The sequence below is a fragment of the Acipenser ruthenus genome, chromosome 28, assembly GCF_902713425.1.
Source record: "Acipenser ruthenus chromosome 28, fAciRut3.2 maternal haplotype, whole genome shotgun sequence".
Lineage (NCBI taxonomy): Eukaryota > Metazoa > Chordata > Actinopteri > Acipenseriformes > Acipenseridae > Acipenser > Acipenser ruthenus.
In genome coordinates, this window is record NC_081216.1 from 26,282,169 (window position 1) to 26,296,654 (window position 14,486).

At 39.4% G+C, this 14,486-nt stretch overlaps 2 protein-coding genes across 2 annotated transcripts in view; one reads left to right on the top strand and one right to left on the bottom strand.

Moving 5' to 3' along the window:
- Positions 1-14,486, top strand: part of LOC117435175 (uncharacterized) — a 61,166-nt gene that overhangs the window by 11,119 nt on the left and 35,561 nt on the right. The window contains exon 3 of the mRNA XM_034058187.2: positions 12,167-12,233. Within this exon, the coding sequence (XP_033914078.1) occupies positions 12,201-12,233 (33 nt within the window). The 5' untranslated portion in view covers positions 12,167-12,200. The remainder of the gene's footprint in view (positions 1-12,166; positions 12,234-14,486) is intronic.
- LOC131701993 (uncharacterized) lies at positions 1,994-6,140 on the bottom strand. The gene is made up of 2 exons (XM_059003250.1): positions 5,797-6,140; positions 1,994-5,032 (listed from the first exon to the last, which is right to left on the bottom strand). The coding sequence occupies exons 1-2, from the start codon at positions 6,071-6,073 to the stop codon at positions 4,518-4,520; spliced, it is 792 nt and encodes a 263-aa protein (XP_058859233.1). The 5' UTR covers positions 6,074-6,140; the 3' UTR covers positions 1,994-4,517.

Below are 14,486 nucleotides of genomic sequence, written 5' to 3' on the forward strand. Positions count from 1 at the left end.
AGTAAATAAGTGTAACTGTCAATTTGAACCTTTTATTCAAAGGGTGTTGTGCAATGCACTTTTAAAGTGTGTGTGTGCCTTTCTTTTTGGGGATCTGGGTTAGAATAGGAAATAGGCTTTAGAGTATCATGTCGGTTTTTTAAATCTTGTATTCTAATTCCAGGAAACCAGATAGAGCTTTGTGAAACATTTTTGCCATTATAACACACATAAATATTTCAGTCTCATTCGGACGTGGGGATTTTTTTTTTCTCACATTTTGATCTAAAGGTCATTTTTTTGTCAAGCAAGAGCTGTGTGGAACACCCAGAGTTCCTTGCAGGTAGAAATCTTTGGCATTACAAGACCTATAATGAAGGCTTTGGAAAGCAAGATGATTGATTGGTATACAGTAGGTGTGCTGAGCGACTACTGGGCAGTCACTGCTGTAATGTGAAATGAAGAGAAAAATTAGATACATAACTGCATTGAATTATCTTTCTAGCTTCAACACACACACACACACACACACAAAAACACCAAGCTCTTGTCTTGACACCTGCATAATTGTGAGGATGTGGTTTGAATTGCATATTAATTGTAAATGACAATAATGAACAATGAATAAAGATTGTTCTTTACTAAATATTATGCATGGTGTGCAGACTGTGCTTATCAGTTATTTGTTTATCACTGTGGCAGCAGCACTTTATTGAGTTTGCTGATAAAATGCTTATTGCTTTTCTATTATCTCACTCCAACTTCGTCGTTTTGGCTTTTTTTTTGCTCGTGAGTTGAATATTTAACACATTGTTAGATGGTTTGGCTAGAAACCTATTTCTCATCTGCAAAAAATCTGCCAGTTTCCCACTTAACTCTCTATTTTAGGGTACAATTTTTGATTTTCTTCAATGAATCATTCCAGCTGCAACATACGAGATACTACAGAAATGCTGTGGGCATGTACAGCTCTGCTGTGGGCATGTACAGCTCTGCTGTGGGCATGTACAGCTCTGCTGTGGGCATGTACGCATGTACAGCTCTGCTGTGGGCATGTACAGCTCTGCTGTGGGCATGTACGCATGTACAGCTATGCTATGGGCATGTACAGCTCTGCTGTGGGCATGTACAGCTCTGCTGTGGGCATGTACGCATGTACAGCTATGCTATGGGCATGTACAGCTCTGCTGTGGGCATGTACAGCTCTGCTGTGGGCATGTACGCATGTACAGCTCTGCTGTGGGCATGTACAGCTCTGCTGTGGGCATGTACAGCTCTGCTGTGGGCATGTACGCATGTACAGCTATGCTGTGGGCATGTACAGCTCTGCTGTGGGCATGTACAGCTCTGCTGTGGGCATGTACAGCTCTGCTGTGGGCATGTACAGCTCTGCTGTGGGCATGTACAGCTATGCTGTGGGCATGTACAGCTCTGCTGTGGGCATGTACAGCTCTGCTGTGGGCATGTACGCATGTACAGCTCTGCTGTGGGCATGTACAGCTCTGCTGTGGGCATGTACGCATGTACAGCTATGCTATGGGCATGTACAGCTCTGCTGTGGGCATGTACAGCTCTGCTGTGGGCATGTACGCATGTACAGCTCTGCTGTGGGCATGTACGCATGTACAGCTCTGCTGTGGGCATGTACAGCTCTGCTGTGGGCATGTACAGCTATGCTGTGGGCATGTACAGCTCTGCTGTGGGCATGTACAGCTCTGCTGTGGGCATGTACAGCTCTGCTGTGGGCATGTACAGCTCTGCTGTGGGCATGTACAGCTATGCTGTACATGCCCACCTTTAGGACTGAGTCATCATATCATAAAAAAAAAAAAAAAAAAAAAAATGAGATATTTTATTTAACATGATGTAATCAAAGAAACCACAAAAATATATTGCTAAAGTCTACTGGAATCCATATTAGTAGTACAGTATTTCATGTTAGATTTTGAAATGTCACAGTTTTTCGTTTAGTATATGGAACACTACAAAGCGGCATGTAATTCAATATGTTAACGCAACATTATTCAGCAGGTTTCATTTACCTTTATGAAGCAAAATTGGTTAATTTCATAGAGTGATGCACAACCTTTGGCCATGGCTGTATGTACAGTACTTCTCCATATGCTGTGGGATTTAATCAGGGAAGTTTCCTGATGCCTGCCCTTCTGACAGTTGAAATAGTTCCTCCTATGCCACGTGACCATTTCCAGACTTGTTTGTTGTATTTCCACACGGCTTGCTCATTTAGGTAGAAAGATTGAGAAAAACAACATGCTCTTCAAGCAGTGTATTGAATGCATAAATCTTCTGCCAGCATTCTGTAGCATTGATTGGTGTTTTACAATTAAGGGAATTCTCAAAACACTTTTCAAGGGTGATGTACCAAACAATATATCCTGTTGAAAGAAGTGTGAAAACACAAAGCAAAATGCTCCTAAATGGAACTTTTATGACCTATTAGGCATGTCCAGACACAAGCCCTAGTAAAAGCTCAATTTAGAAAGCTATATTTCCTGGTGTGTGTGCACTTTCTCTGCTCTACTGATTGGTGTAGTATTATCTACCTTGAATCGCACACAGAAAGCTGATTCCTCAGTTAAAAAACCAAGAGGCAATTATCACCTGTGCCCCCTTCTGCCTCCCTGTGACTTTGCTTCTGGAGTGGTCCACAGTGCAGTACTGCTCCCTCGCTTTGTACTTGACCAGTAGTGACCTGTACAAATACAGGACTAAGACACTGCTTTTACCAATGCGTCTCTGTATTCCTTTACAGTAATCTTTTAGAGGATGCAAACCTTTGATACTGTAGCTTCAGGGCTTCAGAGCCTGTGCTGAACAAACCTGATTATACCGAATGGTGAGAAGAAGCACTGTTACTGGCACTGCTGCTTCGCTTCAAGAGTGTGCAGGCTGAAGCGTGCACCTGGGTGCAGATTGTGTGCTCTGTGTGTTTGTATTGGGAGCTAGACATCTATACACTATTGTCCCAATGCTTATGCTGTCTTATTCTTAGAGTATACCCTGAGAATTGTCTGGTCACCGGGTCAGCAAGGATAAAATAACATATGACACCTGGTTTTCTGACATCTTTACTTATTTCAGTTTCTTATTCTGAGGATATCACTTTGCTGTTACAATGTTCTTATCTATTATTCAGAGTTCCAAACAGACTCTCCGACCAATGCTTTTTAATTTTGGTTTCCAGAACATTAAATAGTGAAGGATTATAAAGAATGTTAGAGCTATTGCTGCTGACAAAGCATTTTACCATTCCTGGGCCCTAGACAAATAACATTGTTGAATGCATCCAGATTCCTCTACTTTAGGATCAAACCTTGAACTGTTTAGGTGCTTCTTTTGAGATTTCCAGGTGCAATTTTGCAAACCGCTATGTCGGACATTAAAGCACAAGAATCAGTACAAGGATGTGGCTTTAGTTGGACCTAAACATCAGTTCCCACGTTTTCAACCTGCAGTCAGCTGTTAAATATCCAATATATATGTATTTTCTAGGATCTCTACATATTAGGACAAATGTGTTTTAACTTTAATAATGCTAAGGGTTCATGGTTGACCTAGAGCTACACTATCATTGGAAAATACATTTGTAAATGATGTATGAACACAGGTACCTTAAGCTGTTTGTTACTACTGAATAATTGCAGTTTATTAGTCTGTGATGCTGCACCAGCACACAGGCTGTCATGACCGTCTGAAAACTTAAAACTTGCACCGTTTCTGAAACACTTGGATGATTATCAATCTGTCTTTCCTTAAAAGTGTTTCAACAATCATATTGCTTCCCGCTGGCACTAGGACACTTACAAAAAGGATATTATAGTTATAGGCAAAAACAAATCAGTGGCTGATACTGCACTGTTTGCCTTGTCACTGCCTCTTTGCTCCGGTCGAGTTGCAGTTGTGTCTCGGATTTAAGAGCTCTTGTAAAAGCAAATAATATGTTGCGAAGAAACTAGTTATGTTTTCTATTTTGCTGTCAAGAATGGTCACAATCCCGAAACTTCCTGGATTTTTTTTGTTATCTCTGTCTCCTTTAAGAGAGGATGGGCATTACAGCACATGGCTGTTAAAGACCTGACATGCTGTGCATGCACTGCTTTTAAATGTTTAAGGTGGTCTAGGATGTTTCCACAGACAATAACTGAAGCGGTCAATTGATTCTGCAGCGGACTCAACATTAAGAATAGAATTTAGTCAGCTTTTTCTTGCTGTTTTCAGTCTTTGATTCTTCAGTAAAACATTAATTTCTGAAATTGTGATTCTGGTACCAATACACAATATTTGCCAATTTTAAATGTACCAAGTGCACACGTTAAACCAGAGCACCTTCTGTGAAGCAGGATAAGGAAATCACAAGGCCTCACACTAAAGATACAGTATAGTATAAGCGGTGTGTATATATAGGTAAACAGCAGTCATAAATAGATTCATAAATAAGGCAGAAATACATTGTAGTATTTAAAAATGCTAAACAGTCTTGGCTTATCAATAGGTGTACAAACATTGGCCATAACTCTTTACAGCCATTTGCTTGTCTGGCAGAGAGATGAATCAGTACAGGGTGGGGAGGACTCCTCAATTTTAGACTCAACCAGTTGTTGCTCCCCAAGGTCCTCCTCAATGGTCTGGCAATCTGCGTGGCTGAATGTCCGCCTGGGCTGGCCTGCCATCACCTCCACCAGGGAGCTGAGATGTTGGGTGAGCTCCCGGAGGGAGGAGGCGATGGGATCTAAGGCTGACACTATTCTGTCTCCACAGGTAGTAATGGCTGTACGGATCCCATCCAGTTCCTCACGAAGGTTGCCAAACTCCTCCACTTTGTGGGTGTTCTGTAAGTCCAGTGGGGAATGTGAACCCAGTGAAGGAAGTCGTGGGCCTGGCCAGACCTGTGGAGGCTGTTGAACAGGCCCCTCGTTTGGACCAGGAGGGGGGGTGTAGGTGGGTACAGCTATGATTCCTGGAGAAAGTCCCAGGGAATCAGATATAGAGGTTGCTGTTGATTGTGCAGTTGTTTGTGAGGGTCCAAGTCGAGCTAAAAAAAACACATCAATTAATTCTAAACAATGTGATCCAATTAATTGATCCAATAAAATACAGGACACAGAACTGCATTTTGTTTACCAAAGAGAAACGTACTATAACTACTGTATTGATAATGTACCTTTGTAGCTTTTTTGTTGGGTTGTTGGGGTAAAAAAGAATCACTTGAAATAGATTGTTGAAATCTAGACACGTTTAGATAAGTTGTTCATACCTTACCATTGCTTTAAAATATATTTGCCCTTTCCCTTCTTTCAATGTAAACCCTAAGTATAGATTACTCTTCAATTAAACAGCGGTTATGTGGACCAGCCTAATTGTTACAGCGTAGCAGGCTGCATGCATTTACCATTTTCTGACTTGATATGTGGGTAATTTGTGGACAGAACTGATACACCCAGCCAGGTAGATAAGGAGATGCTATCTGAAGGGATGCATTCTCCATTAAGTTAATAGTCTGTCTTCTTATGTGCAATGCAGTTAGTCAGAGCTCGTGCCTGTGAGAGAGAACCCTCTTCCCTTTGTGTGTGTGAATAAAAGGAATATGGAATTATTATTGTAAAAACATTTTTAGGCTTGTGTTTCATAATGAAAAAGCATGTGTGTTTGAGTGAAGTTAAATCCCTGGCTTAAACATGTGACCTGGCTACTCACAATTTAAGGTAAGGGTGTCTGGGGATAGTCAGGAACACCATCCTCGATTGGCATTATACAAGCATGGATACTCCCTGCTTTGGCACAGATATTTTCACTTACCTCTTTTTCTAGATCCCCTTTTAAATTCCCCATATTCTTTTTTTGCTGCTGAGGACAAATTTTCATATTTCTTTTTAACTTCCTGAAGGGTTCTTTTCACTGTAGTGTTTCTTGTGTTAACAGATTCTGTTATTTCTTCCCAGTGTTTTTGTTTCAGGGCAGATGTCACCCCAGGATTAAACCTGCTGGTTAAAATGTATTTTCGCTTTGCATATTCCTGTAACAGGATTACTTTCTCTGCCTCTGTCCAGTTTGGATTCCTTTTCTTTTCTGCCATGTTTGTTTGTGGGGTAAATATTGGTTAAAAATGAAAGAACATCATGTTGCCATGGTGACAGGTTGATAACGTGGCCAGTAAGCTCCTCAACCGTTGGCTATAAATAATGACATCACATGCACTTAAGGATTGTGCCTTCCCTAAGGAGAGTAATTACAGTGTATTGTGCAGCACTAAGTAATCCCCTTAAGTGTTTAGCTTTAGTGACGTGCATAAGGAGTTTTATGCAACTAGTCCAATTATTTTCCTTGCATTGGATTTTCAGAGCCTTGGGAGAGTATTATATGAAACAAAAATCCTAACAGAAAATGCTGTGTGTTAGTCCCCCTAAACCTTGTTTCAGTAAAGAGAGTTATTGTCAGCGTAACACTGCAAATCTTTATACTTATACAGTAAAGTACTTATTACCATTGATCACAACTGATCTAAATATGGAAAACACATTCAATAAATCACTAAATTGAATTTTTTTAAGAATTATTTTTACTGACAGAAACGCACTACTGATGTTAGATGTTTGATTTACACAATCTTTATTTATGCCAGTGGGGGGTATTTATGCACTACTGCATAGTGTCTTTGACGATACAGTTACGTACCACTGGCCACAGGTTGGTTGATTAGCACTGGTTTGAATCCCGCAGCCCAGGATAAAGCTTTAACTACATGAAAGGTTTAGATGCCTTGCTTTTCAAGGCAGGAACTGTGAGCTCAAGGTCTTCTTGGTATCGAACTAATGAAATCAGCTCCACTCAGGGCGCCGCCTTCTCTGCAGAAGAACGTTCCTGTCTTTGGTTCTTTCATGGGTCTTTAGCTAGAAGATACATTTCTTATTCAGAATGCAGAAGCAGCAGCTTTTTTTGTTGTTTTTGTCAGAGCTCCTCTATTCTCTGCATACTTGTATTATCCTTAATACAGAGAATATGCAGAACAATTATGTAGAGCAGTATATGCTGCAGTATATTAGTTTATTCTGTAATTAAGGGATTTATATTTATATTTCAACGTGAGCACCTTCCTGTATGAAGAGGTCTTTTCCGGAGGTTCTTTTCACTGATTTTAAGCCACAAAGTTGGCGGGCACGATGCATACACAACAGACCTCACACACAGAGGGAGTTTTATGACTGCTTGCTCTCTGGCGAGAGCCTATTCAGTTTCTGCACTGTTTGTGTGCTCACTGCTTATTAGCCCTGGCCATTCTAATTTTGTTCACACACCAGGGGGGTTGGTCATTAATATTAACAGAAGCATTAGGGCATTTGAAGTTCAAGGCCTATTCAGGCTAGTCTGAAAGGGATATGCTGTCAGTCTCACAAAATACTTAGCCACATATGCATATTCAGAGTGTTGCAATCTTATTTGGTATGCAAGGCCCCTCAATACAAGGGAGAGACAAAGTGCAGACCTTACAAGGCAGAAGAAAGAAGCTTTGAAAAGGCAGGAAAATAGAATTTATAAGCTTCAACTCAAAGATACAAAAAGATCATAATATTAACATATGATATAAATCTTGCCTTTTTCACTGTAAGGGAGTCTGGCTTGGTATTATTTTCAGTCATTTCAAAATCAGTTTAGTAGAAATGCATAGAGGGTTATTGAGGGAAGCCTATGTTCATTTTTAACAGGTAGTGAATGCCGGATTTCAGAAAATCCACCTTTGTAATCAAAGGTGACACTCTTCCTTTTTTTTAAATGTATTTCATGAATATATGCATATATAGGAGGCTGTGTGGTCCGGTGGTTAAAGAAAAGGGCTCATTGTGTGACCATGAGCAAGTCACTTAACCTCCTTGTGCTCCGTCTTTCAGGTGAGACGTTGTTCTAAGTGACTCTGCAGCTGATGCATAGTTCACACATCCTAGTCTCTGTAAGTCGCTTGGATAAAGTGTCTGCTAAATAATAATAATAATAATAATAATAATAATAATAATAATAATAATAATAATAATTGCAACCTCATTAGCTCATTAGCTCAAAGCATATTGTTTTATAAAAGAAAAGCTATGTAGAGTTTATTTTAACAATACTAAACATTGGAGGTATGGCACCAATATTTACCCTGATGTAGGTCAAGTGTTCTTCTCTTTCTTCTTATTTGAAGTTTACGAAGTTTATATAGTTTTAACCCACCAGAAGGGGGTGCTCTAAGATTGACAGAATTTGTTGCATTGAAGACAATTTATGTGCAAAGAGAATACAGCAGCATTCCATCCCTCACCCCTCTTTCCCCTTCAGATTTTGCCCCTGCTTAAGCATTTACATCAGGAGCAAGCAATGTATGTATAGTGTATCCGGACTGAGAAGTAATCTGTGACAGAAAATGTGCAGAAAACCTAAACCACATGACTGACGAGGCACTTTGTTTGCAGCACATTACGTAAAAAGACACACAGAGCTTCCCACCATCAATTTACTTTGCAGGCCATCTTCTCCCTGTGTTACATTACAGCCTTTTATCAGGGAGGTCTCCAAAAGAGATATGTTGCATTGAAAGGGTTGCTGTCACTGCAAGATTGCAGATAAAAAAAATGTCACCTTTGTTAGCCAGCAAGAAGCTTTAGGTATGAGTCTGCTTGTGTTTGTAATAATTAGCTGTGATGGTAAGAGTCTGCTTGTGTTTGTAATAATTACCTGTGATGGTATGAGGCTGCTTGTGTTTGTAATAATTAGCTGTGATGGTATGAGGCTGCTTGTGTTTGTAATAATTAGCTGTGATGGTATGAGGCTGCTTGTGTTTGTAATAATTAGCTGTGATGGTATGAGGCTGCTTGTATTTCTAATAATTAGCTGTGATGGTATGAGGCTGCTTGTGTTTCTAATAATTAGCTGTGATGGTATGAGGATGCTTGTGTTTGTAATAATTAGCTGTGATGGTATGAGGCTGCTTGTATTTCTAATAATTAGCTGTGATGGTATGAGGCTGCTTGTGTTTGTAATAATTAGCTGTGATGGTATGAGGCTGCTTGTGTTTGTAATAATTAGCTGTGATGGTATGAGGCTGCTTGTATTTCTAATAATTAGCTGTGATGGTATGAGGCTGCTTGTGTTTCTAATAATTAGCTGTGATGGTATGAGGATGCTTGTGTTTGTAATAATTAGCTGTGATGGTATGAGGCTGCTTGTATTTCTAATAATTAGCTGTGATGGTATGAGGCTGCTTGTGTTTCTAATAATTAGCTGTGATGGTATGAGGATGCTTGTGTTTCTATTGGGCCGCGGATGAAACTCTTATATAAACTGAGTATCGAAAGGAGTTGCAGTCTTGAGGAGCTGTCAATTGCAGTTTAAAGCTGACAGAAAGGATTAGGGTTAGGGTTAGGGTTAGGGTTATGATTAGGGTTAGGGTTAGGGTTAGGGTTATGATTAGGGTTAGGGTTAGGGTTTAGGGTTAGGGTTATGATTAGGGTTTAGGGTTAGGAGACCTCAGTTTAGTTATTTCTTGGTATTTGTTTTTCTCCCTGTTGCATCACCAGTTCTCTACAGTAATCATCATACAGGAAAAAAAACCAAGATATTTATTTTTGTTTTATTGGTACTATTGCATGAACTGTGCATTCATGGGAGCAGGAACAACAGTTAATCCTATCAAGTTAATATGTAAAAGCAAGTTAACAATTGGAATACAGTTCTCCAGAAGAAAAACAAGCATAAAGAGTGACCCCAGGCAGTTGACAGAGACTCTTAAAATGAAAATCTTTTTATGCCAGTTGGGTTTAATGATTCCATACAAACATTATCTGTGTAGGCCAGTGTAAGGGCCCAGGAAGTTCGTTTCTTCTGTTAACATAAAAATGGAGTGGCGCTGAAGTATTAATTAACTGCTTTTTAAGCATGAGCTGAATTTACCATTGCTGTGCCTTTGATATTTTTTGTTCCTGTTATGGTATTCAGGACTGCTTGTCTCTCGTGTTGACATGATCTGTAATTACATATTTGTATAAGCACTGTTCTGAAATATTCAAACTGATTTCTAATCAGCTGTTAATCAAGGTTTGGTGCTTGCAGTATTTGATCTGCTAAAAGCAGTCGATCTGCTACAGTTCTCATTTTATATAGTCAGTTTCTAAAAAAAAACTCCATACTGAATGTACAAGTATGGGCTATGTCATTATATCAATATATGTTACACTCAGAGTCAGGATTCGGTCAATCACCGACAAAAATAACCATTTTGCGATTTGAGCATTTAAAAATTAAATTATTAATAATTTAATAAGGTTATTTCGGTCTTTGAGCACATTATTTTGCAAAGAACGAAACAGAAAAGAAGACACAGCTTCTTCAGTCTTTGAGTAAAGCAATATAATCAAATTGTGAAATGTGCTTTGAGCAAATGCACAGTTCCTAAACGCATTTTGAAATGCTCATTCTGTGAATAGCAATTAATTCTGGCATGTGATTGGTTAAAACCTGATCTCTTGACCAAAAATAGGTCAAACTATTGCCCCTGTGATGCTGCTTACGGTCAATAATGTGTTTTACAAACTCAAATGACATCATCACACTAAATAGGAGGCTGTGTGGTCCAGTGGGTAAAGAAAGGGGCTTGTGACCAGGAGGTCCCCGGTTCAAATCCCACCTCAGCCACTAGTGTGACCCTGAGCAAGTCACTTAACCTCCTTGTGTTCCGTCTTTCGGGTGAGACGTAGTTGTAAGTGACTCTGCAGCTGATGCATAGTTCACACACCCTAGTCTCTGTAAGTCGCCTTGGATAAAGGCGTCTGCTCAATAAATAAATAACAAATAACAATAACATCCTTCCTCTTCACACAACAAAGCAAAATGGCGGAAAACATGAATTACAAAGTATACTACCAAACAAAGATGCTGCAAACACTAAAATCATCATAAAAACTTCACTGCCAGTGTTTTCTGACATTCTACAAAACAAATCCAACGCGACGGTGTAAATAAATACGACGTTCACAAACTCAACGGACTCCAAGAATTCCATGCCACAGTGAGAAAGTCAGACGGACAGTTCTATTCCAAAAATACTTTAATAACTCTGTGCTGTGGACTTCAAAAAGTTACTTTCTTGACTGATTCATAAAAAGCAAATATGGACGGCAGACTAAAGGCCCCTCAAGAAGAACTATAGTTACCTCCAGGGGACAATGACCTAAGCCTATGGCTTTGGGCATTATAGTCCCCTGTTGGTAACTATAGTTCTTCCCTCAGGGGCCATAGTTTACCACTATATGCCTCCTCTCCAGTCCATATTTACTGTGTTTGTATATATATATATATATATATATATATATATATATATATATATATATATATATATATATATATGTGTGTGTGTGTGTGTGTGTATGTGTGTACACTCATTAATTAAGATTGTACTTCAGGAATTGCTACTGGGTTGGGTTTCTGAACTTTCAGATTGTGCTGTAGTCTTCCAGGCAGTGGATTTATATGTGCTGGATTTTTGATAAATCTCTGACAGTGATTGGCTGTTTTCTTATGCCTGATTTTGAATATTATAATTCGTGATTAAAAGGTTTGAGAAGGTGGAGCCATTGAAAGTTTTGGTCTGTGGGTTAAGGCCCTATCAGATGATGTAAAAACATTGCAGTAGCTTGTTACAACATATGGAACTGATTGCGATGCAACAGCCTCAAAATGAAGTTGTCATATGAACTGTTAGTAATCAACCTTTGCATTGAAAACAGTTTTATTAAAACGCCTTCAGGCGCAAGTTTGGCAGGTAATGTATGGTATCATTTTCATCAGCTTGTTGTCTTGCAAGAAATGTACATATGCAATGGTTTAGCCTTTTGACATCCTTAAATGTTATGAGCTGCCTATTGGGGTGATGCCTTATAAATATTGTTTCCTTTCTGACCTCATTATTATTTTCAAAGAAAAATAATATCTACAGGGGTGACTTATGAGTTTATAAGCAAGATGTACTTGACTTCAGTGGGGGAAAAGAAGAATGATATAAGAATGATTGGTTATACTGGGCTTTTGCCATACCAGACCCATCTGTTTGATCTGTGTTCTTGATTAAATAGCAAGCTTAAATTCAGAGCCTCTTGCTTCTTATCAGACTCAATTCCACAGTCTGTTGTTTTCTTTTCAGGAAGGTCAATCTGCAAACTGCGGTGTCAACAAAGATGAACAATAGAAAAGGCAGTGTGACCAAGAAGGTAGGTCATCATCACGTGACACCAGTATATGGCATTATCCCAGGCCGTGGACAATGCCGCTGTTGAAATGAAAGATATTCAAGAGGTATGCTTATCTGATTAATTAGTATTATTTTATCATCAAACATTTTCGATGTCTGTGCCATATAAAATATACTGCAAGCACTATCCAGATTGAACTGTTTCATCTCAAATGTCTGTGCAGTAAACACACTGTTCATTCTTTTTTTCAGGTGTATATTTAAGTGAAGCACAGTCCGTAGTTTTGTAATAGTTCCCTATATAAATGCATAGTGTTGTTTTATATGTTGTACAACAGGTAGTTACCTGTGTTTATGTTAATAAAACGAATGTTTCCATACCAATGACATCCTGTTATCTAAAAATAATTACAACAGAGATTATTATGCTAATGGATGAAATTCCGTTTTTGCGGTATTTAAAAAGCAGCTACTGACATGTGTCATTTAGACTTATTGTCGTCCATGCATTAACAATTTACAGAGCTACGTATGTGTCGTCATTCAGTATAACAGAAGAATTGCTGTCAGGAAAAAGCCACAATAAGGTAGAGAGGGCACGACAAAGGTGTGACCTTAAACGGCTCATAATGGCTTACTGTCACACCCAAGTAAGGAAAGCCAGAGTTAAGAGGATATAGCAGAAGAAAGAATGTCAAAATCATGTATGTACTTGGATTGCATGGTGGGCTGTAAGCCTTTTAAAAATGCTGTGTTTAAAAGCAGTATTAAGAGCATACTGTGTAGGCTAGCATTGTACCTTTGCCCACTTGCTTGGGGCAGATCTCACACAACTGCTCTTCTGTTACCTAATCACAGAGCACCTATGTGGGAAAGAGCACGATAAGGTGAAGATAGGGCTATAAGTCCCTGTGGCAAAGTGGTTAGCAGTGTGCAGGTGCAGGAGTGATGCGGTGCTGAATAACAGACAGACAATGATAATCCAGGTGCAAGGGTATTTTATTTATAATTCTGATGACAAATAGTACATAGTAATGAATGGTAGTACACAAGGCGGTGTACTACTCTTTTTATTAAACACAGTCTTTAATACACCCACATTATACAAACATGGTCACCAGTCCAAAGTGAGTGCTGTAGTGCTCGTGGTGCAAATACAGTTTATCATGAAACAAAGTCCAGTGTTGTCCGGGTTTTGTGCTGGCCTGTAGCGACAGCTCCGGATTGTGTTAGCTGTCTAAATAACAAACAAGTACAATTAGACATGACAAAAACACACAAAACACTCACTATTCACAATACGGTACTCCTTCCGGTTAGTGTTAACCATAACAAAGGAACAGATCACTTCGCTACGTCCCCTTTTATACCGTCAATTATGACCCCTTGGTTAATGATTGCAACCGCTCCTCCAGTCCGCGGCTGCCACATCATTTCCCTTCTGGGTCGATGATTTAGTGTACCGTAGCTCCGCCTCCTTTCTAGATGGCCGACTTCCGCCTAACCCAGGGGGTGAATTGTCAGGCCATCCAGTCCAGGACACTCTGTTCCATTTACACAGCGCCCTCACAGGTCAGCAAGGGAGACTTATCACCAAGAATCATTCTGTCTTTGTCACAGTCCCACATGGCCATTTCCACTGACAGGCGAAAACACGCAACGCGGCACAGTCTGCTGGGAGGTTACCTTATTCACATGTTGAAAAGAGAGAAAAAAAGAAACAGACAGGGACGTTCTAAATGTCCGCGGGTAGGCTGTAGCAAGTGATAACATTTATACAGTTCCTAAATTGTTATCTAAAATCATTACCCTTCAAGGTTTGGAAAGGTCATTGACTAAGAGAAGTAGGATGGATTTTTCAAGCCAAGATAACATTGAAGACCTTGGTAAAACTTAATGCAGTGTCAACAGAGGATAAAATGTTAAGATCGCTATTGCCTTTCAACATTTCTATTTGCAGAACGACTGTTAGTTTATGCTCCAGAGGCACCATTTATTATTTAGAGTATTAAACGAAGGGCTTATCAAATGTTCCCACAAGAGTTTTTTTGCCAAAGCACTGGTGGTATGTGTTGGTCATCGTATAATTGAATGTTTTATTGAATAGCACCTAGAACATGAGAATAAAACAGCAACTTGGCAAATACATGATCAAATACATGATCATTGTCATTTTGATGGAACTGTATATGCATTTGTATTAAATGTTTTAGAACCTGGTTACAGCTTTGCAGCAAGTTATTACAACAAAAAGCTGGGTGCTTTTGTTAAT